Raw genomic sequence first — 27,955 nt, 5'->3', positions numbered from 1 at the left:
AAATTTGATTTTAAAATACCATTATGGGCTATACCTCGGCATGCCATAGAAGGTATAAGGAAAGGGGTTAATATGGATATGGTTTCTTATGCACAGTTACTTAGATGGGATGGCCAAGACTGGCAGTTAAAATCTTTGGAAGAATTAACACATGAAAATTTAACTTATTCATGGTTCCAATATAGACAAATAGTGGATAGAGGGAAGATGGATTGTAAAACGGGCTGGCTTAGAGAAGATGAAATTTTTTTAAAACAAGTAAGAGATCAAAGGCCAACCCATATTAAGAGAGTTTATGGGGTTTTAGTGGAATTGGATTCAGAATCTGAATTAGTTAAAGATTGTATGATTAAATGGGCACAGAATATTGGTGAATCGATTTCAATGGATAATTGGGAACTTATTTGGATAAGAAATGTTAAATTCACACAAGCGCAAAATTTAAGAGAGAATTTTTATAAGATGTTTTATAGATGGCACCTGGATCCAAAGAAAATGTCCATTATGTACTCTAATTTACAGCCGAAATGCTGGAGATGTGGACACTTGGATGCTACTTATTATCATATCTGGTGGACGTGTAAGCATATAAAAGCTTTTTGGATTAAGATATGGTGGAATATTCAGAGAATTTTTAGAAGGAGGGTAAAATTTACTCCGCAATTATTTTTATTAGGTAATGTTACTGATTGTGATGCTAGGGAGGTTATATTGATGCTAAATTTGATTACAGCCGCTAGGCTGTTAATAGGACAATATTGGAAGAAGGAATCCTTGCCTATTTTACAAGAATGGTTTTATAAAGTTTCGTATTTGGCAGAAATGGCAAAGATTTCGGCTTTCTTAAAGGAGCAATCTCAAGAGAAATTTTTTGCGGTATGGGAAAAATGGATAAATTTTATACAACATAATTTAGATATGGAAAAATATTATTTAGCCTTTTTATAACTTGTAATGATTGTTTTCTTTCTTTCTTTCTTTCTTTCTTCTTTTGTATTATTATTTATATGCTTTTCTATATATGTTTTATTTTTCGCCTACCTCTTTCTTTTTTCTTTCTCTCTCTCTTTTCTTTTTCCCTTTCTTCTTCTTCCTTTTTTACGTATATTATTATTATATATATTATTATTATGATTTTTATTATTATTATTAATTATCTTATAAATTGTATACGTTATTTTTTAAAATTTATTAAATAATCCTATACTCAGTTCTGGGAAGTCGGGGGGGGGGAGGGCGGGGTGGTTTGGGAGGGGGGGGGTGGATGTTTATTTGTAAAATTTTTGAAAAAAATTCAATTAAAAAAAAAAAGTTGTCAAGGTTGAGAAACACTGCTGCAGTATATAACGTCAGATTGCTCCTTTTGAGACCATGGTAAACATCAGAACAGATGCCCAGTTGATGGGAATGGATGATAGGCTAGAAAAAAATGGACAGAACTGGGCAGTCAAGAGACATAAACAAAGAAGGGACAACCGAAAGAAAGAGAATTTCTGAAGTGTCCATGGAATTGTTATGGATTATCAGCAGGGAGAGGTTAAAATGGCAGACACCCATCTGTAGGGTCTCCAAGGGTTAGATCCGGCTGGATGGCACCTGATCAAGGCAAAAGTGGAAATGAAAAAGAGAGCCCTTTTTCGCAGATGTTTATTATCGATTTTTGTTTTTATGTGTTTATGTGTCTCCTACATTGTCCAATCCAGAAAGCCTCCGAGCGATGTGCAAATATGAATTGGGCCATCTCAATTGGTTTTGTGTGTGTTTGTGTTCCCCGTGCCTCCTTGGTCTGCAGTTTTTGTATTGTGTGCTCTATCTCTGTGCAACTCGTACCCCCGTTGTTAACGTCTGTAGAGCAAGGCCAAGAATGAGAGTCGCATCGGTGGTGTGGAAGAAATGCACTTCCTTCCCGCAGGGAATGTCTTGCACAATAGACAGCTAGTAAACACACGGCCATCTTTGTTGTCTTCGAAAAGGACTCCCACTGTGAGGTTTCCCTGCTTTTCAGCATAAAACCAAATGAAAGACAAATTCTATAGAGATGAACAGAGCAAAACATTGCCCAGCTGTTTAGGGCCTCTTAAGATAGATGCCAAGTACTGTTTTTTTTGGGGGGGGGGCAGGTCAAAATTGAAGGAAAAAAATGAATGTTGTATTTTGCAAACCTTGGTGGGGCCATTTCAGCAGCCTCGTCTCATTTCCTCTTTTGAAGGAAGCAGGGACCGTTTTGTTTTGGGGTTTTTTTGACAAAAGGGATTAAGAGGTTTTAATAATAATAACAATAATAATAATAACAACAACAACAACAATAAAGTTGGAAGGGACCTTGGTGGTCATCTAGTCCAACCCCCTGCTCAGGCAGGAGACCCTATACCATTTCAGACAAATGGCTGTCCAATTTCTTCTTAAAAACCTCCAGTGTTGGAACATTCACCACTTCTGGAGGCAGGTTGTTCCACTGGTTAATTGTTCTCACTGTCAGGAAGTTTCTCCTTAGTTCCAGGTTGCTTCTCTCCTTGATTAGTTTCCATCTGTTGCTTCTTGTCCTGCCTTCAGGCACTTTGGAGAATAGCTTGACTCCCTCTCCTTTGGGGCAGCCCCTGAGATATTGGAAGACTGCTATCATGTCCCCCCTTGTCCTTCTCTTCATTAAATTAGAGATCCCCAATTCCAGCAACTGTTCCTTATACATTTTAGCCTCCAGTCCTCTAATCATCTTTGTTGCTTTGTTGTTTCTTTTAATCTCAGGAAACAATGAGTCTCCAGGCTTAAGAGAAAAAAAAAACCCCACTCCGGATATAGCGTTGTGATAGGATGGAGAAAAGTTGGAGTGTGAATACAGACTGGTTAATCCAGGGGTAGGCAACCTTGGCTCTTTTATGACTCGTGGACTTCAATTCCCAGAATTCCTGAGCCAGCATGGCTCAGCTTGGAAACCTCTCCCTTTCCCCTCAGCGTGGCTGGCTCAGGAATTCTAGGTGTTGAAGTCCACAAGTCATAAAAGAGCCAAGGTTGCCTACCCCTGGGTTAGTATCTCATTAAATTAGCTGTGTTAATTCTAGGCCTGATTTGGAAACGATGAGCCCAGAAAGAGATGCGGCTGCTTTAATGAATCGCCAACAAGTACTATCCATGGGTATCCTGGTCCCAGACTGAATCACTGTATGTACAATAGGCCCACTCCAAGTACAGGTAGTCCTCTATTTACGACCACACTGGAGTCCCAAATTTCCATTGTGGTTAAGTGAGTCTTGCTCCGTTTTATGACCTTTTTTGCCACCGTCGTTAAGTGAATCATGCGGTTGTTAAACGAATCTGGCTTCTCCCACTGACTTTGCTTATTGGAAGTCGACTGGGAAGGTTGCAAAGGGTGATCACGTGACCAGGCAGTTCTCATAAATACATGCCAGTTCCTCAATCACAGGACTGTGGAGATACGGTCAACAGTCGTAAGTGTGAAAAGCAGTCGTAAGCCCCTTCTTCCGGCGCCGTTGTAACTTTGAACAGTCACTAAATGAAGGGTTGTAACTCAAGGACCCTGCTTTGGATCAGGGATAGCCAACGGTTTCCGGCTGCGCCGTCCAGTACAGTTCCTAGGGATGGTCCCACACGGATCCGATGAAGTAGTCAAGACTTGCTATATAAGAAAGATTTCAAAGAACAGCCCAGAGGACACAATGCTGTTTTCCGTTTGAAAGAACGACTTCTTTTAATTTTGATATTGGTGTCAAGTACAAAATAAAAATAAAAATAACCAAACGAACCAAAAAAAGTGCCTTTTTTTAAAAAAGATTCCCTAGTCCCCAATTCCATGAACAATATCCAGCTCCTTTCCCCTTTCTTCCCCCAGCAGCTTGCCCTCCCACCCCAAACAACACTAACTTTTACACAAACAAGACAACATACAGTAGGTCAATGTTTCCCAACCTTGGTCACTTGCAGATGGGTGGACTTCAACTCCCAGAATTCCCCAGCCAGCTTTGCTGGCTGGGGAATTCTGGGAGTTGAAGTCCACCCATCTGCAAATGGGCAAGGTTGGCAAAGATCAATTTGGATGCCTACATTTCACTACAAATTTATCGTGGCTTCTTTTGAAGGAACCTGGAAACGGTCCTTTGCAGAACCTGCAGATCTGCGCTTCCTAACATTACGGAACTGTTATTTAAACCAGGGTTATCTTCATGGTGTGCACAGGCACAGAGGAAACCCCCGGTAACTCAAAAACCTCAAAACAACCGGGAGAGTTCAAGAAATCCGATTTTCTTGAGACTTGCCCCAGGAGAGTCCCTCAAATCGTATTCCCAACCTATCCTCAGAGCAGCCCATCCCAGCCTTCTCCTTCCAGGGCGCATGCATTCGTACAGGCGGTCCTCGACTTATGACGGCAGTTGAGCCCAGCTTTTCCATTGCTAAGCGAGATAGTTGTTAAGCGAGCTTGGCCCCGTTTTAAGGCCTTTCTCGCCACACTTGTGAAGGGAATCCCTGCGCTTGTTCAGTTTGTCACACAGTCGTTAAGTGGATCTGACTTCCAGGTTGACTTTGCACGGCAGAAGGTCGCTAAAAGGGGATCACGTGACCCTGGGGCACTGCCACTGTCATAAATATGAGCCAGTTGGATCGCATGTCCACGGGGATGCTGCAACAGTCGTAAGTGTGAAAAAGGATCATGCTGCAAGTCGCTTTGTACAAGGCTGCAACTTTGAACGGCCACTAAACGAACCGTTGTAAACCGAGGACCACCTGTATGGTCTCTGTATAAGATAAAGGATCACTAGCTTTTGTTTTTATCCCAGCAGTGCGCAGAACATACTGGCGTGAGTGCAGAGGAAAAAGATAAAAGTGTTCTTCTGATAGGAGGCACGCCAGGATTGTTTTGGAGAACTGAGGCAGAAGCCCACCCAACAGTTCTCCTATGGGCGGTCCTCGGCACACAGTTCATTTAGCGACCCCCCTTGAAGTTATGATGGCACTGGGGAACAAGGCAACCATCGTTCACACTTACAAACATTACATGGTATTGTGATTAAAATTTAGACACGTGGCAACTGTGCTGTTAATTTAAGAACTCCAGTGATCCACTTAACCCCGGTGACAAGTTGGAAGGGACCTTGGAGGTCATCTAGTCCAACCCCTGCTCAGGCAGGAAACCCTATACAATGTTTGTAAGTTGAGGGCTAGCAGTACCCCATTTCTTGGAAGTGTCTTGGCGACGTTTCGACAAAGTCCCATTCGTCATCTTCAGGTTGGTGTTTTCGGCTTCGTGCTCCTAGAAGCACGAAGCCGAAAACACCAGCCTGAAGATGACAAATGGGACTTCGTCGAAATGTCGCCAAGACACTTCCAATTTGATGTGGGAGAAAACCCAAATAACCAAAGACCTACATATATATAGTTCTCCTAATATACGGAACCATCATATGCTCAGGTGGACTGGATTTGCATTTCACCCACCAAATAACCCAGGGGTCTTCAAACTGGGCCACTTTAAGACTTGTGGACTTCAACTCCCAGAATTCCTCAGCCAGGCACACGTGCCTGGCTGAGGAATTCTGGGAGTTGAAGTCCACAAGTCTTAAAGTGGCCCAGTTTGAAGATCCGTGAAATAACCTAACCGAGGTTATCCCCCAAACAATCCTAGCCTCATTGGAAAGTCAGCCTCCAGCATTTTGACTGATGGGGATCCTTGTGTCTTGTGAACGCAGCTTTCCTTTCTCCCAGGGTCTACACAGTCTTCCACGATTTGGGGGCAGAAATGTAATGCTTTTATTTAAAAGCCTCAGGGATCGACTCTGATGCTTCCAAGGTTAAGCAAGCATCCTAGCCCTGATCTCAAGTCCTTCCCATGTTCTCCCCAAAGAGTGTGAAGCAGGAACATCAAGCCCTCTTTTGTAGCCCTGAAACCTGGGCTTGCTGACCCCACCCGCCTGCCTCCCCTCTCTCTAATTATTCTCCTGGTTTGACAAGGAAAGACCCTCTGATTTCCAGCTTTCCCCTCCTGTTTGTTACCGGTCAGCTTCTCTCCGTGAAATGAATGAATATTTATATATGTCTATAGAAATCACATTGTTCCAGGATCCCTCCAATGGTTGAAGTTCCACCCCTACCCCATTTCCACCCCCACCCTCCCAATGCACCTGTTTCTCACAGAGTAGTAGCAACATTTAGCATTCCATGCTCCTCGCTCTTGTCCTTCATAAGAAGCGCGTCTGAGCCTCGTGGTCCAGGTCCATCTCCTGCCAAAGTTTGCAAAGGGGCTCTTTTGAAAACAACTTCGCGGCTCAGGTCTGATTTACTCCAATGGGAGAAGGAGGTCCAGCCGGGAACTTTGCTCACCTGATTGCACTCGTCCACAGTAGCAAAGGCTGTTTTCGAACCCGGGGCTCAGTCGCTCTGCCCGTTGGGATCCACTCCTTGACTAGTCTGGGAAAGCCATTTTCTGCCCAGCTCAGAGATCGGAGATCAAACCTGAATTCTGGGCCACTTGCTTGGCCAACATTTGGTGTTCTTCCAGCAGGACGTCGTTGGAAGATCCTTCTCGCAAGCCAACATTTGGCCAGGGGGAAAATTTCACATCGCAGTTCGCCAAGCTGCACTTCCTTAGTCCCGAAGCTGGAACCTTGGCGGGCTGGGACTTCTCAACCAAAGAAGAGCTGGTCTCTACATAGACAGTGAGGGGTTAAAAGAGAGGAAGGGGAGATTGGGAGCGTATCATACACCCCAAGGGAGACAGTCTGGGGTCAATCCCGTTCTAATTTCCCCCGGCATGCGGCTGAGCTGGCCATGCGCAAAGTCTGTACGGTCCAGGCAGAACGAAGAGCTCAGCAACGGTGCACATCAGGGGGTTAGGAGATACTTCCAAAAGAGGCTGGACAGGCAAGTGGAGTGGGGGGGGAGGGGGGACACAGGGGTTAAGGTGGAAAAAGAAGAACAAAAGGAGTAAGTACAGAAGCGGCAGCGACAGACCAGGGCGTGCAAAAAAGACACACAAGGGAATGGAGTTGTGTGGGCAATATTACGGAGGCTGCACATCGAGTGTTGGAAGCAAAATGAGGGGTCAGTCGGCGGGATGAGATATTCCTTTGGCCGGCCGTTCCTGCAGGAATGGGATACTTGGCCAAGGCTGTTACAGGAGCTCTCCAAGGTCCTGGCCCAGCTTTCCCAACTTGGAGGATTGCCTGATGAGTATCGACTTCAATTCCCAGGGTTCCCTGCAAGAGCGTGTGGCCTGGGGAATTCTGGGAATCGAAGTCCACTATCAGGCATCTCCCCCTGGTGATGCAAAGCTCCAGCCAGTGGGCTTCTGAGCTGGGGAGGGCAAAGAACTTTGAAGAAGGAGATGGATGCTGCGGAAGTGGGGGACCAGCAGAAAGGTGGGGAGCAGACAACGAGGAGTGGGGGAACAGAAAGGAAAAAATGGGGAAGGGGGGGAAGGACAGAAGAAAGGAGAGACGGAGATGGAGCAGAGAAATAGAGAAGTCAGAAGAGTTAGAGAGAGAAAAGTGTAGGGCAGCTGCCCCAAACCTTTCAATGGGGCTGGTTTCCCACAATTTTATAATTCATGAAGGATGAAGGGATTAGATGTGGTTTGTCTTTGGACAGGAGACCACAAGGAAATCCAAATCAGCTTGGACAGGAGACCACAAGGAAATTTCCAGTTTAGACTGGGGAAGTCAAAGACCCATCCTGGCCAACCACTTCTATAGTGCTGTTATGAAAACTCGGTAACCTCATCAGAGGTCAAACTCAGCTCAGAAACTTGATTGAGTCCAAAACATCTGGAGAACATTGCGTTGGGGAAGATCCTCCTACAAGAATACCATTCTTTCTACTCTCTTGCCCTCTTTAATGACCTTTTTAGTGAGTTACACATGGGGATCGTCCTGCTTACCCATTACACAAGCACCAACCTCCCATGAATTAAGAAGAACAAGCGGTGCTTGGCTGGATCGAATACCTGGTTCATCTAGCTCAGGGGTAGGCAACCTTGGCTCCTTTATGACTCATGATTTTCAACTCCCAGAATTCCTGAGCCAGCCATGCTGAGGGAAAAGGGAGAGGTTTTCAAGCTGATCCGTGCTGGCTCAGGAATTCTGGGAGCTGAAGTCCACGAGTCATAAAAGGATCACGTTTGAAAAGCCCTATTCTATCTAGTGCAGGGGTAGGCAACCTTAGCTCTTTTATGACTCGTGGACTTCAACTCCCAGAATTCCTGAGCCACCACGGCTCAGCTTGGAAACTCTCCCTTTCCCCTAAGCATGGCTGGCTCAGGAATTCTGAGAGTTGAAGTTCACGAGTCATAAGAGAGCCACGGTTGCCTACCCCTGCCCAAATGCCTGAATTTTGATCACGTGACCATGAGGAAAAAATATTTAAATATTTAAACCAGGGGTCTTCAAACTTGGCTCTTTTATGACTCGTGGACTTCAACTCCCAGAATTCCTGAGCCAGCCACGCTGAGGGAAAGGCAGAGGTTTCCAAACTGAGCCATGCTGGCTCAGGAATTCTGGGAATTGAAGTCCACGAGTCATAAAAGAGCCAAGGTTGCCTACCCCTGGCCTAGTTCAACAGTCTGGTTTTCTAAATCAATGTTTCTCAACCTTGGCAAGTTGACAACTAGACATTCTCCTACAACAGTGGTTCTCAACCTGTGGGTCGGGACCCCATTTGGGGTCGAACGACCATTTCATGGGGATCGCCAAACAACGCAGTCCGCCATTTTTTTCCCCTTTTCCTTAGCTGTGCTACTTCCTTTTATTCTATTGGCTTTTGAAAGCCAATAGAATAGACTCTCTTGAATAGAGTCTAATTCTATTGGCTTTCAAAAGCCAATAGAAATTGTCCAGGCTGTCTCTGCCCTGCTGAGCCCGCCAAAAGTCCCATTCTGCAAACGGTGCTGTACCAGTTGAGTAGTCCTCAACTTACGACCGGTTGAGTAGTCCTCAACTTACGACCGGTTGGGGGTCGCGGCATTAAAAAGGTTGAGAACCACTGTCAGAATCCAATTATATTTCATCTTTAATTATCAAACATAGAAACTCCCAATTCTGCCTTCTCTGGATTCTGCCATAAGAGGGAGAAAAGGGGGAGAGCAAAGGGGCTTTATGGCCCTCACTTCCTTCAGCACACTTCAAAGGACTGAATGTGTGTTTATTGTGGCCTCTAAGCTTTAACATATCAAAGAAGAGTAATTGCCTTTCATGTAGTTATCTGAAGTCTCCATCCAGACGGAAGAAGAAAGGGGATGGAATTGTGATACTTGAAACTATCACTGGAAGGGGGGTTGATTGGGTGGGACTACTGGGGAACCCCTTAAAACCTTGAATGGGAGAGCTTGAACCCCAAGTCCTGTCTAGCATGCCTGCAACCATTTTCTCTTAATAAAGGATTCCTGTTGGAAGAATTATTCCAAGAGTTCTGTCTTCTTAAGATGCAAAGTGGGGTGGGTCCTCACATTAGACAGGACTTGCAAAATTAATCCACCTGGAAGGTAGACCCTTGCCGGGGGATTTTGCAAAAATTTACCATGTCAGACAACGAAGCAAGAGAGGGAGAAAACTCCCTGGAAAGAGAGCCGCTGACCCAGTTGGAACCTTGCCAGATGTTGGGATCCGAGAGGCCAGATTTCTCAGAAGAAGAAGTGGTGGAGACACAGGACCACAAGCCTCGCTGGTCGATGGGCGTTGGAAAGAAAAGCGAGTGGGGAAAGGAATCAAGAAAAGTGACCCTGAGACGGGGAACCAAGCAACCAGAATGGAAGCAGGAGATGGAGAAATCCCTGCACGCAAGTGAAGAGGGAGGAAGCTGTATGCCGTACTCAGACTGGATCCTAGAGAGAGCTATTGACCTGATGAAGAGAACTCTCAGCTCCCTAGGAGAGGAGATTCCTGAGCCCTACGCCCGCCCCAGTTCCTGGAGCCACAAAGGGAGAGACACCGAGGGGGACGTGGAACCTGCAACCCCAGGGACATTTACTGATCCAGGAGCTCCCACCCCCTACCGGACCACAGATGGAAATCTGGACGGAAGACACTACCACCCACAATGGAGGCACCGATCCATTCCAAGACGTCCACCGTTGGAGGTGAAATTCAAAGGGGAGCCAACACGCTTGGGGTTTTTCCTAACCCAAGTCCTCAGCTACATGGAGGAATATGGGCAGGACATCCCCAGCGACAAAGCCCGCATCCGGATCGTGCAATCTGCCCTGGATGGACCAGCTGCAGATTGGGTGGTGAACCTGCATGACTCCAATGCCCCAGAACTCAGTAACTTCAACCGTTTCATGTCCTCGTTGAGAAGACGGTTTGAAGACCCCCTGGCTGATCGCAAAGCCCGTGAAAGAATAACAACGATGAGGCAGGGCAAACGCCCAGTGGCTGAGTATACACAAGAATTCCGAGCCATTGCCAGCAAACTGAATTGGCCAGAAGACATCCTCCTTGGCCGTTTCAAAGACGGACTAAACTATGATCTATATGATGCTTGCCTGCCCCGAGGAGACCCACATCGACTTGAGGAATGGTACGTCTTGGCAGAGGAAGCAGAGATCGACATATTGAAGAGGCATCGCCGAGGAAAACAATGGAGCCGCCCCCCGCCTGAGCTGACACACCAACCGGTGAAATCATCGGATACAGCCAAGAAGCAGATGGGGTGTTTCAAGTGCGGAAGAGAAGGGCATCGAGCTGTAGAATGCCGCTCAAAGGCCCCCCAGCACAACCCAGACAGATCCCCAATCAACAAACCCAGAGGGTATTCAGCTAAGCCAAAAGAAACAGCCATGAAAATGATGGAAATTGCAGAAAACCCCACCTCTGCTCACCAAGGGGAAAGAACTCCAGCCTACACCACAGGGACGGTGGATGCCTCAGATGACAGCTCGGAAGGCGAACCCCTGGTGGATCTCTCTTATTGTTAAGAGGGGCCGGATGTCAGAATCCAATTATATTTCATCTTTAATTATCAAACATAGAAACTCCCAATTCTGCCTTCTCTGGATTCTGCCATAAGAGGGAGAAAAGGGGGAGAGCAAAGGGGCTTTATGGCCCTCACTTCCTTCAGCACACTTCAAAGGACTGAATGTGTGTTTATTGTGGCCTCTAAGCTTTAACATATCAAAGAAGAGTAATTGCCTTTCATGTAGTTATCTGAAGTCTCCATCCAGACGGAAGAAGAAAGGGGATGGAATTGTGATACTTGAAACTATCACTGGAAGGGGGGTTGATTGGGTGGGACTACTGGGGAACCCCTTAAAACCTTGAATGGGAGAGCTTGAACCCCAAGTCCTGTCTAGCATGCCTGCAACCATTTTCTCTTAATAAAGGATTCCTGTTGGAAGAATTATTCCAAGAGTTCTGTCTTCTTAAGATGCAAAGTGGGGTGGGTCCTCACAACCACTGTCCTAGAATTCCCCAGCCAGCAGTTCTAGGAACTGAAGTCCACACATCTTGCCAAGAGTGAGAACATGCTGTTCTTACTGACCACCCAAGAAAGCCTCCTAGTCTCCCAGCAGACGGCCTTCAGAGGAAGTCCCACTGCCATCATGGCTAATAACCATGGCTTCCTAAGATCTCTAGGGATCCATGTTACTTGCTATAGGAAAATAAAATCTCTACTTTTTTTTTCTCTCTCCTCCTTTTGAGAGGCAAATCACAGCAAATTTAACAGGCCCAAGGATATAAATGCCCATGCATGTCTGGGGTAGGGCACTGAGGCTATTAAACCTTGTGAACTCTCAAGCGTCCTCCTTCCGTTATGTATTCAAAATGGACAGTGATTAATATTTATATGTTACTTATATGTAAGGGTGTAGGTCTATACCAGGGGGAGGCAACCTTGGCTTTTTTATGACTCGTGGACTTCAACTCCCAGAATTCCTGAGCCAGCATGGCTCAGCTTGGAAACCTCTCTTTTCCCTCAGCGTGGCTGGCTCAGGAATTCTGGGAGTTGAAGTCCATGAGTCATAAAAGAGCCAAGGTTGCCTACCCCTGCACTAGATAGAATAGGGCTCTTCAAATTTGGCCCTTTTATGAGCCAGCATGGAGGAATTATGGCCCCCTCATGACTCGTGGACTTCAACTCCCAGAATTCCTGGGCCAGCATGGCTCAACTTGGAAACCTCTCCCTTTCCCCTCAGCATGGCTGGCTCAGGAATTCTGGGAGTTGGAGTCCACAAGTCATAAAAGAGCCAAGGTTGCCTACCCCTGCCCAAATGCCTGAATTTTGATCACGTGACCGTGAGGAAAAAATATTTAAATATTTAAACCAAGGGTCTTCAAACTTGGCCCTTTTATGACTTGTGGACTTCAACTCCCAGAATTCCTGAGCCAGCATAGGGGAACTATGGCCCCCTCATGACTGGTGGACTTCAACTCCCAGAATTCCTGAGCCAGCATAGCTCAGCTGGGAAATCTCTCCCTTTCCCCTCAGTATGGCTAGCTCAGGAATTCTGGGAGTTGAAGTCCACAAGTCATAAAAGAGCCAAGGTTGCCTACCCCTAGTCTATACGTATGTTGTAAAAAGTATTTTTAAATGTGTATTATGTATGTGTACACTTTGAGAGCAAGCAACTAAATTTCATTTTTAATGCGTGCCGTTCTGCCCACAGTAAAAAAATGACAATAAAGGTTATCTAAAAACAAAAAATCTAAATAACGAGACAGAACTGTATAATCTATAGATTTGCATCCCAGGGGCAAAAGGCTGGCATGGCCTTGTTGTATAACTGCACTGTTTTGGGGGCGTGTAGAACAGCTGGAATCCTGAACCCTGAAATCTAATGTCCACATCAACCAATTTTCAGAGTTTACATTAGGCAATGAAGCACAAACTAACCAAAACGGTCGAGTGTAAGCTGTAAATAAAGATTTACGTGTGGGGTCAACAGGACTTTACCTGGTTTTGTGTGAGTGGGTATTTGTGCTACTGCAGACTTACAAAAAAATAAATCTAAAATACACCAGGCAGGAAAGGAGAGAGAAAGAATGCGGCTTGCAACATCTGGGGAAAAATGAGAAGCCATGGTTGCAACGAATCAGGGCAGGGAAGAGCAGGGTTATTAGCTCCCTCTGTTGAATTTCCGCCTGACGCACAGGCCGAAGATAGCTATTCCATTCACTGCTTTTAGCACTGATCATTTTAAAGATGTGTCTACAGACAGACATCTACTTCTAGTCATCCTACCTTGGCTGAGAAGCTGCAGATTGCGGACTTCCTCCTGCACCTGAAGCTGCAGCACCTGTTGGAGCACTTCCTGTCGCTGAGACTCCTGGATAATCCCCATGCGCTGCAGCTTCTCCCCGTTCAGCCGCAAGAGTGCCCGACCTGCCAAAAAGGAAGCAAAGGAATGGTTCTTCTCACAACCTTTTCACCCCGCTCAGAGAAAGCTCTTCTGGTTTGGTGTAGTCGTGGATAAGGCTCTGGGTTCAAGTCCTGTCTCAGGCATGAAAGCCAGCTGGGTGACTTTGCGCCAATCCCCAGGCGACTTGGATTTATTTATTTTCATCCGTTTACATCAGTGGTTCTCAACCTTTCAATGCCGTGACCCCATAATACAGTTCCCCATGTTGTGGTGACCCCCAAGTAGGTGTGGCCACCAATAAGAGGGAGGACAGCTAGGGAAAAGGGAAAAAAATGGTGGACAGCGTGGTTTGGCGACCTCCATGAAATGGTCGTTCGACCCCAAATGGGGTCCCGACCCACAGGTTGAGAACCACTGGTTTACATGAATACCTCTAAGCAACCTTTTAATATGTAGTTTGCTTGGTTGCAATTGACACTAATACAGCTATAGACATAACAGGGTACATTCGGTAACAAAACGGAAACACACCAGATGGAAAGAAAATAAATGGATTATATCGGTGATCTGATGTCACTAAATAATTGGAGCACAGCTGTACTGAGGGTCACAATCATTCTCTCTCCCTCTCTCTCTCTCTCTCTCTCTCTCTCTCTTTATATATTTATCTCTCTATCTATATCTATCTCTCTCTGTCTCTCTATGTATTTCTCTCTCTCTCTCTCTCTCTCTATCTATCTATCTATCTGTCAGTCCGTCTGTCTGTCTGTCTGTCTATCTATCTGTCTGTCTGTCTATCTATCTATCTATCTATCTATCTAAATATCTAAATCTCTCTCTCTCTCTCTATCTATATCTATCTAAATATCTCTTTCTCTATCTATCTATATCTATCTCTCTATCTCTATATACATATCTATCTCTATATACATATCTCTGTCTATCTCTATCTCTATATCCATCCATCCATCCATCCATCCATCCACCCACCCACCCACCCACCCACCCACCTACCTACCTACCTACCTACCTACCTACCTACCTATATTTGTCTGGGTTCCAACACTTAACTTACTAATACATGTTAAATTCCTTTCTCTCTATCTCGTTTTTCTTCATCTCATTCTTGAAAGCCCATTGCTCTTAAGAACTGCCCACCACCAGGTCTATCGAGACGGGTGAACTTCCGAAGGCAGCGTTTGCCAGTTTCCCCAACTTTTATTGCCCACCCAGCCTCGTTCTGTGGGGCCGCCTGGGCAGACAGAGGCAACCTTGCGTGCCTCTCCCCGAGGAAGGCATCGGAGTTTCCCATCATGCCTTGCTCCTCATAGCTAGGGGCCGTTGGCAGAGCGGCCTCATCACCTCTCCATTTCCTCCACTTCCTCTGAGTCCAATTCAAGAGGCTCTTTTTATTTCCAAGCGAAGGAACTGAAGGAGCGGTTCCATTAGTATTTTATTATTGTTGCCCCCAGGGCAGTGAAGTGATGAAGCTCTTGGTCTTTGTGAATGCAGGAAATAAGTTAAAAGAAACAACAACAAACAAAAAAGCCACACACATGTAACAAAGGCACACACCTCATCCAAAGATAGCATTCAATTGATTTCTCATCTTCTGATATGTATGTATGTATGTATGTATGTATGTATCTATGTATGTATGTATGTATACACACACACACACACACACACACACACACACACACACCCACACACCCCTGTGATGGACAGAAGAGGAATATTCATAGCTCAGGGCTGAACTGAGGGGATCCTCGGTGCTCTCCAAGCTTGGCTTTTTTCTTGCAGATGTTTCATTACCCAACTAGGTAACATCATCAGTTCAAGAACGGAGTGGGGTTTGTAGAGTGGAGGAGAATAGGAGGGGGAGGAGGAGGGGGAGGAGGAGGAGGAGAATGGGAGGAGGAGAAGAAAAGGAGAAGGGGGAGGAGAGGAAGAGAACGGGAGGAATGGGAAGAGGAGGAGGAAGAAGAGGAGGAGAGGAAGAGGAGGAGGAGGAGAGGGGGAGGAGGAGGAGGAAGAGGAGGAGGAGGAGAGGAAGAGAATGGAAGGAGGAAGAGGAGAAGGAGGAAGAGGAGAGGAAGAGGAGGAGGAGAGGGGGAGGAGGAAGAGGAGGAGGAGGAGAGGAAGAGAATGGGAGGAGGAGGAAGAGGAGAGGAAGAGGAGGAGGAGGAGAGGAAGAGAATGGGAGGAGGAAGAGGAGAAGGAGGAGGAGGAGAGGAAGAGAATGGGAGGAGGAGGAGGAGGAGAGGAAGAGAATGGGAGGAGGAAGAGGAGAAGGAGGAGGAGGAGAGGAAGAGAAGGGGAAGAGGAGAGGAAGAGGAGGAGAAGAGGGGGAGGAATGGGAGGAGGAGGAGGAAGAGGAGGAGGAGGAGAGGAAGAGAATGGGAGGAGGAGGAAGAGGAGAGGAAGAGGAGGAGGAGGAGAGGAAGAGAATGGGAGGAGGAAGAGGAGAAGGAGGAGGAGGAGAGGAAGAGAATGGGAGGAGGAGAGGAAGAGGAGGAGGAGAGGGGGAGGAATGGGAGGAGAAGGAGGAAGAGGAGAAGGAGAAGAAGAGAAGGGGAGGAATGGGTGGTGGAGGAGGATACAATAGTCATAAGTGTGAAAAATGATCCTAAGTCACTAAGTTTCTCAGTCACTAGACAGTTGCAAGTTGAGGACTGCTTGTCATTGTAATTCTAACTGTAATCCAGGCCAGTATCCCAATGAATGAATGAAAACCAACCGACCAATCAAAACACGACGGGACAGTCGGGGGGGGGGGAAAAAAACCAAACCCACTGAGAGCACAGAGTCCTTCTGGGTCAAGGAGGGCGAGACCTGTTGAGTGTCCATGGCTCGCCCCCCCCCCCTTCAGCGCGCCCTGACGGATGCCCACCTGTGATGGCGTGGTGTGAGAAGGCCTCCACGTAGATGAGATAATTGTGTGGGCAGTGCTTCTTCAGCCATTTGCACACATCCTGCTGGGTCCATAGCACCACCGGCTTGGTAAGGCTGCCCAAGGTAGGGCTGGTGTGGTAGATCCCGTACTGCTCATAAGTGCGGCTCTACAAGGATCCAGAAGGGAAGAAAAAAGCAGACAGCAGCATTATGGAGCATGGAATTTGCATCGTTACAAAACGGGAGTTTTGAAGAATTTTGCACCCGTGTTTATTCCTAAATAGAACAGTGATGCACTAATGTTTATTCCTGAATAAAACTTTTTTTTTTTTTAAGTCAGCAAGTTATGAGTGCTCCTACACCGGAGCTTTTGAAGAAGAGATCGGACAGCCACTTGTCTGAAATGGTATAGGGCCGTGGTGGCGAACCTATGGCACGCGTGCCACAAGTGACACTCAGAGCCCTCTCTGTGGGCACGCGCGCTGTCACCCCAGTTCTAGGCCTTCAGCTGAGTTTTATAAAACCTTTTCGCTTTAGGCCTCCGCCGCTGTGTGCAAAAAAAAGGGGTTCAATCAATCAATCAATTTCAACTTCTTGCGGGGGGGAAAAAAGATCTCACAAAGTTGGTACTGATTGATTGAACTTTTTAGTCCCACCCAGTCTGCCGTTACCACCGCAGCCACGCCCACCCAATGGGCCACACCCACCCAATGGGCCACGCCCACCCGGCACCCGACGATACATAAGTGGGTTTTGGGTTGTGGTTTGGGCACTCGGTCTCTAAAAGGTTCGCCATCACTGGGCTAGGTTTCCTGCCTGAGCAGGGGTTGGACTAGATCAGGGCTTTTCAACCAGTGGTACGGGTACCACTTGTGGTACATTGGCACCTGGCAGGTGGTACGCGACCATCCTAGAAAAGTGGTAGCGGGGGAGGGGAATGAGCTGAACTGGTGGCAGCACCACACAAGCCTGAGCGAGAGACGGCTGGAGCTGCAGGGCGGTCAGGGCTCAGCGGGAGCGCCAGGATCAGCGCCAGGCTCCAGCTGAAGCTCAGCACTGATCCTGGTGCTTCTGCTGAGCCCAGAAGAAGCGCTGATTAGCTGGAATGTTGCAGCATCTCCAGGGTCTGGTGATTTACATTCAGAGGCTTGGCAACTGATTCATATTTATGACGGTCACAGTGTCCCAGGGTCATGTGAAGTGACCAAAACCTGCTGCAACCACCCAGCAGACGGGGGGAATAAAAACCAAACATCCCCCCACCTCACCCCCGCTGCCAATCCTCAACAGAAATGCTCACAACAATGAAAACCTTGGACAGGAGGAAGAGCGCTGCTGGGTGGGCAGGCAGGTGTTTGCTCGGCTGTGGCTTGGGGGGCACTTTTTTCAGTGCCATTGCAACTTTGAACAGTCAGTAAGCAAACTGTTGTAAGTCGAGGACTACGTGTACTTTATCAGTCCCCCCCCTTTTTTTGTCATCAAGTTTTTGACACCTTGCTAGGCGACTGGTGGTACTCGGATGTTCTCATATCCTAAAAGTGGTACAATGGGTGAAAAGGTTGAAAAGCCCTGGACTAGATGACCTCCAAGATCCCTTCCATCATCATCATCATCATCATTATTATTATTATTTTCCTTCAGCCCAAAGATCATTTTCCACGAGGCAACTAGACTTTCTTGTTTTCTTTGAAGACATTTCACTTCTCATCCAAGAAGCTTCTTCAACTCTGACTGGATGGTGGGGAATGGAAAGATTTTGGACAAAGAGGACTGGCCGGTTTGAAAGAGGGGTCAAAGAGGCCATCTGTCTCAAAGCTGAACAGCTCTTTCTGAACAGAGTGGGAAGGATACAACATCCTCTATCTCCAATCTACAACACAGACCTTTCAGCAGTTCCAACAAGGCTCCACACCCATTTGCACCACTCAGGTGAGCCTGAGGACACAGATAAACCTCCAAGTGGCCTCAACGACTCTCTAAAAGGATGCAAATGACCAGCTGTCTGCAAGGAGTATAAATCCTTCCCTTCCCCACCATCCGGTCAGAGCTGAAGAAGCTTCTGGGATGAGAAGCGAAATGTCTTCAAAGGAAAAACAAGAAAGTCCAGTTGCCTCGTGAAAAAGCACCTTTGGGATAACCATGACTCGGATGACTGAAGATCACTAAGGTTGATGAGGTTGCAAAGTAAGTCAAGTGTCGTTGTAACTGAACATGCACTAAAGTCGAGGTCTACCTGTAGGTTAAATGGGTTGTGCGCAACCCATTGCACAGATTTGGGAGAAATCTAGCTGGGTAGGGGCCGAGCTAAAAGCATTGCCAGCAGATGCCAAACTATTTCTCTTCTGAAGACCTTTCTCAAAAGTTCTGCATATCTGCAGTGGAGGGAGGAAGGCAGGGAGACAACAATAATGACGATGTCATTATGCAAATGTTGCAATTCAAGCGAATTGCAGAATTGCAAGCGAGCGTGTAAGTCACCTTCATTCACAGCTGTTGCAGATTTTGTTTTTGTGTTCACTGTCAAGCGGCAGTTAGCCTTAGGATAATATTGCTTTATGTTTTGTGTTTTATTTTTTTTAAAAAATATTTTTTACTGTGTTTAAACCAATGAACAAAGTAAAAGTAGACTTATGTGAAACAGAGCTAATGATATACGCTGCAAACTTAGTTATAATAATAATTTTAAAAGGAGGCTGGAGTAATTATGCTATAAAAAGGCAACTAAAACAGTAATGGGCTTCCTGTATAGCAGGGGTGGGCAGCTATGCCATCTTTATGACCTGTGGACTTCAACTCCCAGAATTCCCAACCCTTACTATGAAGGATTCTGGGAGTTGAAGTCCACAGGTCATAAATATGCCATAGTTGCCCACCCCTAATATGAGGGATTCTGGGAGTTGAAGTTCACACATATTGAAGTTGCCAAGTTTGAGAAACATATTCTCTAATGTCTCCATCAACAACCCACTGCTGGAAATCTGGTGTTGACCAGGGTGATAATTGCCTTTAGTCAATGGCTGTTTTCAAAATACCCACCATTTTTCAAAATATGATAAATTCCAAATGCTGCAGGTGCAGCCAAAACAAGCATGTATATCTTTAATCCACAGCAAAGGATTCAAATCACATGAAGGGTCCCCCAGAATATGACCCTAATAGGAGAAGACCAAACTACATGAGTTAATCTTCCAATCTCAGAACTGAACCTCTTAAAAAAAAAAAAAGACAATTTTACCTAATTCAACATTTTTATAAGCAAGCGCATACATGTTGTTATAGTTGCTGCTAATCTCATTTTGAGGTGGTTAAGAAAGTTTAGGAAATTTATCCTTAGCTATTAATTAGAATCTGATTTTTTTGTAACTTTACAGGGAGTCCTCATTTAGTGACTGCCCCTTTTAACGGCTGTTCAGTTATGATGGTGCTGAAAAAGTAATTTCATGACCAATTCTTGTATTTATGATTTTTGCAGGTCTGTAAAACAAATAGGGAAGTTGAAGGAAGATCAGAAGCACAGACATGGTGTCACTTACTGGCTGCTTTGCTTAACGACCGAGTGGCTGGTCCTAACTGTGGTTGCTAAACAAGGACTAACTGTAATCCATTATTCTCCATTGTGTACTATTAATTCATTCTTTTTATACTCCTTTGTCTGCTCTGTGATAACTTTTCCCTTTAAATCTTGGCCGTTCACAGCAGGCTGGATCTGACTAATCCTGATTTGTGAAACTGGAGCAAAATGCAGCTTGCACGGACGGCGTTCACGGCTTATGTCCAAAGGCAAATTGGAAACTGATCTAAGCAATCTGTGCCCAAGAGTGACAGCATCTCCTCCGGAAAGAAAACGGCATTCTCCAGAATTCCTTTTGTCACAGAGTTATAAGTAGCCGGCATCACCAGCAATTTTCTAGAGACAGATATATTTATTTTTTTGCAAATTGCCCCCCCCCAAAAAAGTCTGAATTCATTTCTCTCCTCTCCCTATCAAACAATTGCCTTTTGAAAAAGCACCTTTGGAACGTGTGTTGCACACTCGCTCGCTCAGATCTAGGCAGGAGGTCATGTTTGACTCACATGGAGATCATTCTCTATGGCAGGCCTGAGCAACTGACAGTCTGGGGCAGGGGTAGGCAACCTTGGCTCTTTTATGACTTGTGGACTTCAACTCCCAGAATTCCTGAGCCAGCCACGCTGAGGGGAAAGGGAGAGGTTTCCAAGCTGAGCCACGCTGGCTCAGAAATTCTGGGAGTTGAAGTCCACAAGTCATGACAGGGCCATAGTTCCCCCATGCTGGTTCAGGAATTCTGGGAGTTGAAGTCCACGAGTCATAAAAGAGCCAAGGTTGCCTACCTCTGTCCTAGGATGCCACTGAAAGACCCAATGTTGGGTTTAGACCAGGGGTAGGCAACCTTGGCTCTTTTATGACTCGTGGACTTCAACTCCCAGAATTCCTGAGCCAGCCATGCTGAGGGGAAAGGGAGAGGTTTCCAAGCTGAGCCATGCTGGCTCAGGAATTCTGGGAGTTGAAGTCCACGAGTCATAAAGCGGCCTAGGCCTAGGCCAGGGGTAGGCAACCTTGGCTCTTTTATGACTCGTGGACTTCAACTCCCAGAATTCCTGAGCCAGCCACGCTGAGGGGAAAGGGAGAGGTTTCCAAGCTGAGCCATGCTGGCTCAGGAATTCTGGGAGTTGAAGTCCACGAGTCACAAAAGAGCCAAGGTTGCCTACCCCTGGTCTGGGGCGACATGTGGCCTGGTCAGCAGACTTGTCCAGCCCAAAACTCAAATTAGACACTTCCAAAAGTTTGCTGCAAATGACACAGACTGCTAAGTGCTGCCAATATTTTCAAGACTTACTGATCTGGTAGCTCCATGGCAGCCACTGCAGTACTCTATTTGTCCCAAAGGTGCTTTTTTCAGGAGGCAACTGGACTTTCTTGTTTTTCCTTGAAGACGTTTCGCTTCTCATCCCAGAAGCTTCTTCAGTTCTGACTGGATGGTGGAGGAACGGAAGGATTTATACTCCTTGCAGACAGCTGGTCATTTGCATCTTTTAGAGAGTTGTTGAGGCCACTTGGAGGTTTATCTGTATCCTCAGGCTCACCTGAGTGGTGCAAATGAGTGTGCTGAAAGGACTGTGTTGTAGATTGGAGACAGCCCTCTCTCAACAGGGGGGAGGGATATGACATCATCTATCTCCAGTTTATCACACAATCCTTCCAGCAGTTCCAAGAAGGCTCCACACCCATTTGCACCACTCAGGTGACCCTGAGGAGACAGATGAACCTCCAGGTGGCCTCAACAATTCTCAGACAGAATACAAACGACCAGACTGGAGGCTAAAACATATAAGGAACGGTTGCTGGAACTGGGTAGGTCCAGTTTAAAGAAGAGAAGGACGAGGGGGGACATGATAGCAGCCTTCCAATATCTCAGGGGCTGCCCCAAAGAAGAGGGAGTCAAGCTATTCTCCAAAGCACCAGAAGGCAGGACAAGAAGCAAGGGATGGAAACTAATCAAGGAGTGAAGCAACCTGGAATTAAGGAGAAACTTCCTGATAGTGAGGACAATTAACCAGTGGAACCACCTGCCTCCAGAAGCAGTGAATGCGCCAACACTGGAAGCTTTTAAGAAGAAACTGGACAGCCATTCATCTGAAATGGTGTAGGGTTTCCTGCCTGAGCAGGGGGTTGGAGTAGATGACCTCCAAGGTCTCTTCCAACTTTATCATCATCATCATCATCATCATCATCATCATCATTATTATTATTATTATTATTATTATTATTATTATTATTATTATAGATGACTGCCAGGAATATAGATCCTTCCACTCTCCACCATTCAGTCAGAACAGAAGAAGCTTCTTGGATGAGAAGTGAAACATCTTCGAAGAAAAAAAAAGAAAGTCCGGTTGCCTGTAGAAAAAAAACACCTTTGGGACAACCCTGATCTGGATGACTGAGAATCTCCGTAGACCTTCAGCACTTTGTTGGTTTGTTTATTTCTGGAGATGTGCCCAGTGTCAACCTACCTGGGAGTTCTCAGTCCCCGGTTGCTGAAGGAGTTTGACAGGTCTCCCGCCAGCTGTCCTCTGGCTTCGCCCGTCATGCCAGGTGAGATTGCCGCCTGAAGTCCTCTGCAGGCGGTAACTGAGATTCTCGGCCGATACAGTGTGCTCCAGGAGGCTCGGGCAGAAGCCAAAGTGAGTTGCCGCCACTGTGGAGCAGAGAAAGTGCAACAATAATTTGTCAGCTTCTAGCTACTGGTCACTCCCCCCCCCAACATTGCGCAGGAAAAAAAACCCCAAGGGTTTAATTTGGTGTTGGGTTTAAGATGCTGGCTTAGAAAGCAGGAGGTGGTGAGTTCTAGTGTCATCTTGGGCATGAAAGTTGGCTGAGTGACTTTGAATCAATCGCCAGGAGACAGTGAGTTCTAGTTCCACCTCAGGCATGAAAGCCGGCTGGGTGACTTTGAGCCAATCGCCAGGAGACGGTGAGTTCTAGTTCTGCCTCAGGCATGAAATCCAGCTGGGTGACTTTGAGCCAATCCCCAGGAGACAATGAGATCTAGTTCCGCCTTCGGCATGAAAACTGGTTGGGTGACTTTGAACCAATCGCCAGGAGACGGTGAGTTCTAGTTCCACCTCAGGCATGAAAGCCAGCTGGGTGACTTTGAGCCAATCGCCAGGAGACGGTGAGTTCTAGTCCTGCCTCACGCATGAAAGCCGGCTGGCTGATTTTGGCCCAATCCCTCCCTCTCAGCCCAAACCAACTCACAGGTTGTTATTTGCAGGAAAAGAGGAAGTGGAAGGAGTACTATGAATCTTTGCGAACCTTGAGTTAGCAGTAAAGTTGGTATAGAACCCTAATAAATATATAAAGAAGAAGAATAAAGCTGGTCCAGTGTTGCCCCCTCAGAGAATCGATGGGGCTCTACCCTTTTGAGTTCTGAACACTGTTTGCTTGCACACTTGGTTTGCAGGCCCGGAAAAATCACTTATGAATGGCAGAACATTGACAAGGATGTCTGCCAGTTTTAGAGGGAGGCAGGAGAAATGTCTGAAGCAGAAACTCCCTCTCTGCAATCAATAACACAACACAGGCATTAATATAATAATAATAATAATAATAATAATAATAATAATAATAATAATAATAATAATTATTATTATTATTATTATTATTATTATTATTGATCATCGCACAGTCAGCCAGATGTTCAGACTGGATTTGGCATTTTGTCTACCTATCGAGTCCTTACCCAGGACATGGGATAGGCAGATGTGGATGTTTGATGGTATTACAGATATCGTCGCAGGATGGAAGCAGTTCCTAGTAAGGCCGCCTTTTGCAATTGACTAATAGCAAATTTGTCAATGCCAATGGTGTTCAAGTGTGCTCCAGTTGTTTTGGGATTGCACCCAAGGAGCCTATTACTATTGGTACTACCCTTGCTTGCTTTTGCCACAGTCTTTCTATTTCTATTTGTAGGTCTTTGTATTTTGTTATCTTCTCCAGTTCTTTCTCGTATATTCTGCTGTCTCCAGGCACTGCCACGTCCACTATCCAGACTTTTTTGTCTTTCTTATCGACAATTGTTAAGTCTGGGGTGTTATGTTGCAGGTGCTTGTCTGTTGAATTCTGAAGTCCCAGAGCAGTTTAATTTTATCATTTTCTATGACTTTCTCTATTTTATGATCCCTCCAGTTTTTGCTTACAGGCAAATGATATTTTTTGCAGATCTTCCAATGCACCATTGTTGCTACTTTGTCATGCCGCTGCTTGTAATCAGTCTGTGCAATCTTCTTCTCCTTCTTCTTCTTCTTCTTCTTCTTCTTCTTCTTCTTCTTCTTCTTCTTCTTCTTCTTCTTCTTCTTCTTCTTCTTCTTCTTCTTCTTCTTCTTCTTCTTCTTCTTCTTCTTCTTCTTCTTCCTCCTCCTCCTCCTCCTCCTCCTCATTATTAATTATTATTATTATTATTTTTATTATTATTACTACTATTACTTTGCTGCAGACCTAAAGACAGAAAAAAGCCCCTCTCCTAGACTTTCCATTTACTGCTTTTTTCCCAGTCTAGCATGTAACCTGATTTCATCGACCTTTGTTTTTTCAAGGAACCCCCCCCCCCCAACACACACACACACAAACACACTCTTCCTTCTTTTGTTTCGGCACAGAACCCAACAAAGCCGCCAACGGTCATGGAGGAGATTTACTCACTCCAGAGCAATTAAATCCGCAGGCCAGAGATGGCCAGGCGCTCAGCCCTTCTGGCAATTTAGAGATAGGCTTCGACAGACGGTCGTTTGTGTCAGAGGCTGACAAATTGTTCACCCCGGTGTGCTAGATTTATGCCATATTTTGGCGGATGCGGGGCTTCTCCTTTCAAATAAATCTGTGTCGCTGTTCACGGACTCGAATGAGGCCTGTCTGCCTCTAGGGCAGCTGAATACACAGCTGGAGAACTGCAGCCTACAGTGTAGCAGCTGTTTCTCTGACGCTCTCCTGCACCAAAGGATCTTTCCCGCCCGTCTGCATTCACACAACTGTCTGAAATCTAAACCCAAGTCAGTAAATCACAAGACTGGGTTCACCATAACGTGTGATGCATAAACAACTCACTTAGTGGCCTAAAAACCAGGAAGTGGTGAGTTCTAGTCCCACTTTTAAGCATGAAAGCTGGCTGGGTGACTTTGGGCCAATCACCAGGAGACCATGTTTTCTAATTCCGCCTTTGGCATCAAAGCCACCTGGGTGATTTTGAGCCAATCACCAGGAGACAGTGAGTTCTAGTCCCGCCTTAGGCATAAAAGCCGACTGGGTGACTTTGGGATTCTGATATGAATCAACTTTGGAACTTGGCATCATATTATACTATTTATTTATTGGGTTTTATCCCACTTTTATTGTTTTATATCAAGGCAATGAATATACCTATTTCTCCTCCTATTTTGCCCTCAACAACAACCCTGTGAGATGGGTTGGCTTGAGGGAGGGAGGGAGGGAGGGAGGGAGGGAGGGAGAGGGAGAGGGAGAGAGAGAGAGAGAGAGAGAGAGAGAGAGAGAGAGAGAGAGAGAGAGAGGGAGAGATGAATGCAACCCAAAGTCACCTAGCTGGCTTTCATGCATAAGACAGGACTAGAACTCAGATGATTGGCCCCGAGTCACCCAGTCGGTTTTCACGTCTAAGGCAGGACTAGAACTGATAGACTCCTGGTGATTGGCCCAAAGTCACCCAACCAGCTTTCATGCCTAGCCTATGAGGACCTGGGATCTCATTGAACCAGGAGTCTTCAAACTGGAGTTCAACTCCCAGAATTCCTCAACCAGGCACGCTGGCTGAGGACTTCTGGGAGTTGAAATCCACAAGTCATAAAAGGGCCAAGTTTGAAGACCTCTGGGAACGAAGCCCTGGTTTTTAAGCATGAAAGGACAAACAAAAAGAGTTCCATTAGAGTGGAAAGCAATCCACAAACGGTAGGTCTCCTACACTGGCACCCTAGTTCAGTTTTCTGCAGCAATAAACAACCAGCTGAACTTAAATTATGGGACTCCTTGCCTTAGGAAGTTGTACTGATACTTTTTAACCAATCAAGTAAGGAGTTCCTTGATCCACTGACCCAGATAAGGAAGCGTTCTCCACCATGGAAATGTAAGTTTGAAAGTGTTTGCTCATGCCAGTCTTCAAATCGCGGACCACAAGACTCTTTTGAGGGCCAGAATTCAACATCTTGTAGATCTTCAAAGCTCTATCAGAAATGTACTAGAGTTTTTCAAAAAGCATTCCTGGGGGATTACCCGTCCTTGAATCAATCGGTTCCACTAATATGATTTTTAGAACGTCAAGATTCACATGGTTGACCTTTGTAATACAGGTCAAAAAAGGGAAATATCTTCCCCAGAGCTTCACTAGCTTGCTTCCTTGAAGGAAAAATATCTGGTCATTGATCCAGACAAAGAAAGATGAGTCTCTGCGTTGCAACGGACAGGCAGACCAGGGACCTGACTTAAATTTGTTTCATGCGCTCTGGAATAAATGCATTCAGAAAAAAACATTCATTTTTGCCAGCTTCTCTGGAGCCATTGTGAAATCTATCGTGCAAAGGCAGCCTTTATTAAAAAATGGGAGAGGATTCACAAGAAAAATATATTTCGGTTTGGAGAAGATGGATTGATTATATTCAGAATAAATATGAGACTGAAAAGTATTATTTAGCTTATGAGTAAATTTTAGATTATTATTAATAGTTTAATATGGTTGAATTTATATTATTTTTAGTATTATGGTTTAATTATATTATTATTTTTGTTCTTAATTTGTTAATATTTATTTTGAAAGGGAGTTAAAGTATGTTATGGATTTGATTGCTAAGATAGTTGGATAATGTTAGATAGATTATGATTGTTTATTTTAAACCCTGCAATCAGCTTTGGGAAGTGGGGGAGGGGGGGAGGGATTTGGGATATATATTGTATAAAATTTTTAAAATTTTTAAAATGGGAGAGGAAAATATAAATAGGCAGAGAGATAGGACCTAGCTGGACTAACAAAACCCAATGAAAAATGCATTTTATCTCTGCATTCGCATAATAAAGCCTATCCATCTCAAGCTAGCAGGAGCTGTCTGTAGTTCTGCAACTGGGCAAGGGTGAAAAAAGTCTTTATTTCAACATTTGAACAGGTTTTACGCACCCCACTTAGAGAAGGAGCTGGGGTTCCCCCTTCTCTGTATTCCTTATGAGAAGGTGGCTGGTTCAGAATTTCTCATACATCAATTCAGGATATTTCAGTACAGGTAGTCCTCGGCTTATAACTGTTTGTTTAGCGACCATTCAAAGTTATATCACTGGAAATACTGACTTATGACTAATTCTTGCACTTCTATTTCAGCATCCCCATGGTCAAGGGTAGGCAACCTCGGCTCTCTTATGACTCGTGGACTTCAACTCCCAGAATTCCTGAACCAGCATGGCTCAGCTTGGAAACCTCTCTTTTCCCTCAGCATGGCTGGCTCAGGAATTCTGGGAGTTGAAGTCCACAAGTCATAAAAGAGCCAAGATTGCCTACCCCTGCACTAGATAGAATAGGGCTCTTCAAACTTGGCCCTTTTATGACTCGTGGACTTCAACTCCCAGAATTCCTGAGCCAGCATGAGGTAACTATGCCCCCCTCATGTCTCGTGGACTTCAATTCCTAGTTCAGCTCCCTGCTCAGGCAGGAGACCCTATACCAGGGGTAGGTAACCTTGGCTCTTTTATGACTGGTGGACTTCAACTCCCAGAATTCCTCAGCCAGCATGGCTCAGCTTGGAAACCTCTCTTTTCCCTCAGCATGGCTGGCTCAGGAATTCTGGGAGTTGAAGTCCACGAGTCATAAAAGAGCCAAGGTTGCCTACCACCTAATCCTACAGCTTCCTCAATTCATCTATAAGTAGTCCGTAGTCCTCGACGTACAACAGTCCATTTAGTGACCATTCAAAGTTACAGCACTGAAAGATGTGACTCGTGACCGTTTTTCACACTTGCGACCGTCGCAGCATCCCCATGGTCACGTGATCAAAATTCAAACTGCTTGGCCACTGACTCCTATTTATGATGGTTGCGGTGTCCCGTGGTCACGTGATCACCTATTGTGACCTTCTGGCAAGCAAAGTCAATGGGGGAAGCCAGATTCACTTAACAGCCGGGCTACTAACTTAACAACTGCAGTGATTCACTTAACAACTGTGGAAAGAAAGGTCATAAAATGGGGCAGAATTCGA

General features: G+C 45.7%; 1 protein-coding gene across 3 annotated transcripts in view; it reads right to left on the bottom strand.

Moving 5' to 3' along the window:
• Positions 1 to 5,282: 5,282 nt before the first annotated feature.
• Positions 5,283 to 27,955, bottom strand: part of SAMD10 (sterile alpha motif domain containing 10) — a 41,869-nt gene continuing 19,196 nt past the window's right edge. The window contains exons 2-5 of one of the 3 annotated variants that reach the window (XM_039326928.1): positions 22,226 to 22,410; positions 16,191 to 16,359; positions 13,180 to 13,320; positions 5,283 to 6,654 (exon numbers count right to left, since the gene is read on the bottom strand). In XM_039326928.1, the coding sequence (XP_039182862.1) occupies positions 6,443 to 6,654; positions 13,180 to 13,320; positions 16,191 to 16,359; positions 22,226 to 22,410 (707 nt within the window). In that variant the 3' untranslated portion in view covers positions 5,283 to 6,442. The other 2 variants (XM_039326930.1, XM_039326929.1) reach the window with 2 other exon arrangements.

This window comes from Crotalus tigris, unplaced genomic scaffold, assembly GCF_016545835.1.
Source record: "Crotalus tigris isolate CLP2741 ecotype Arizona unplaced genomic scaffold, ASM1654583v1 scf7180000024347.1601321, whole genome shotgun sequence".
Lineage (NCBI taxonomy): Eukaryota > Metazoa > Chordata > Lepidosauria > Squamata > Viperidae > Crotalus > Crotalus tigris.
The sequence above is the reverse complement of the archived record's forward strand: the minus strand, read 5'-3'. Positions and strand labels throughout refer to the sequence as shown.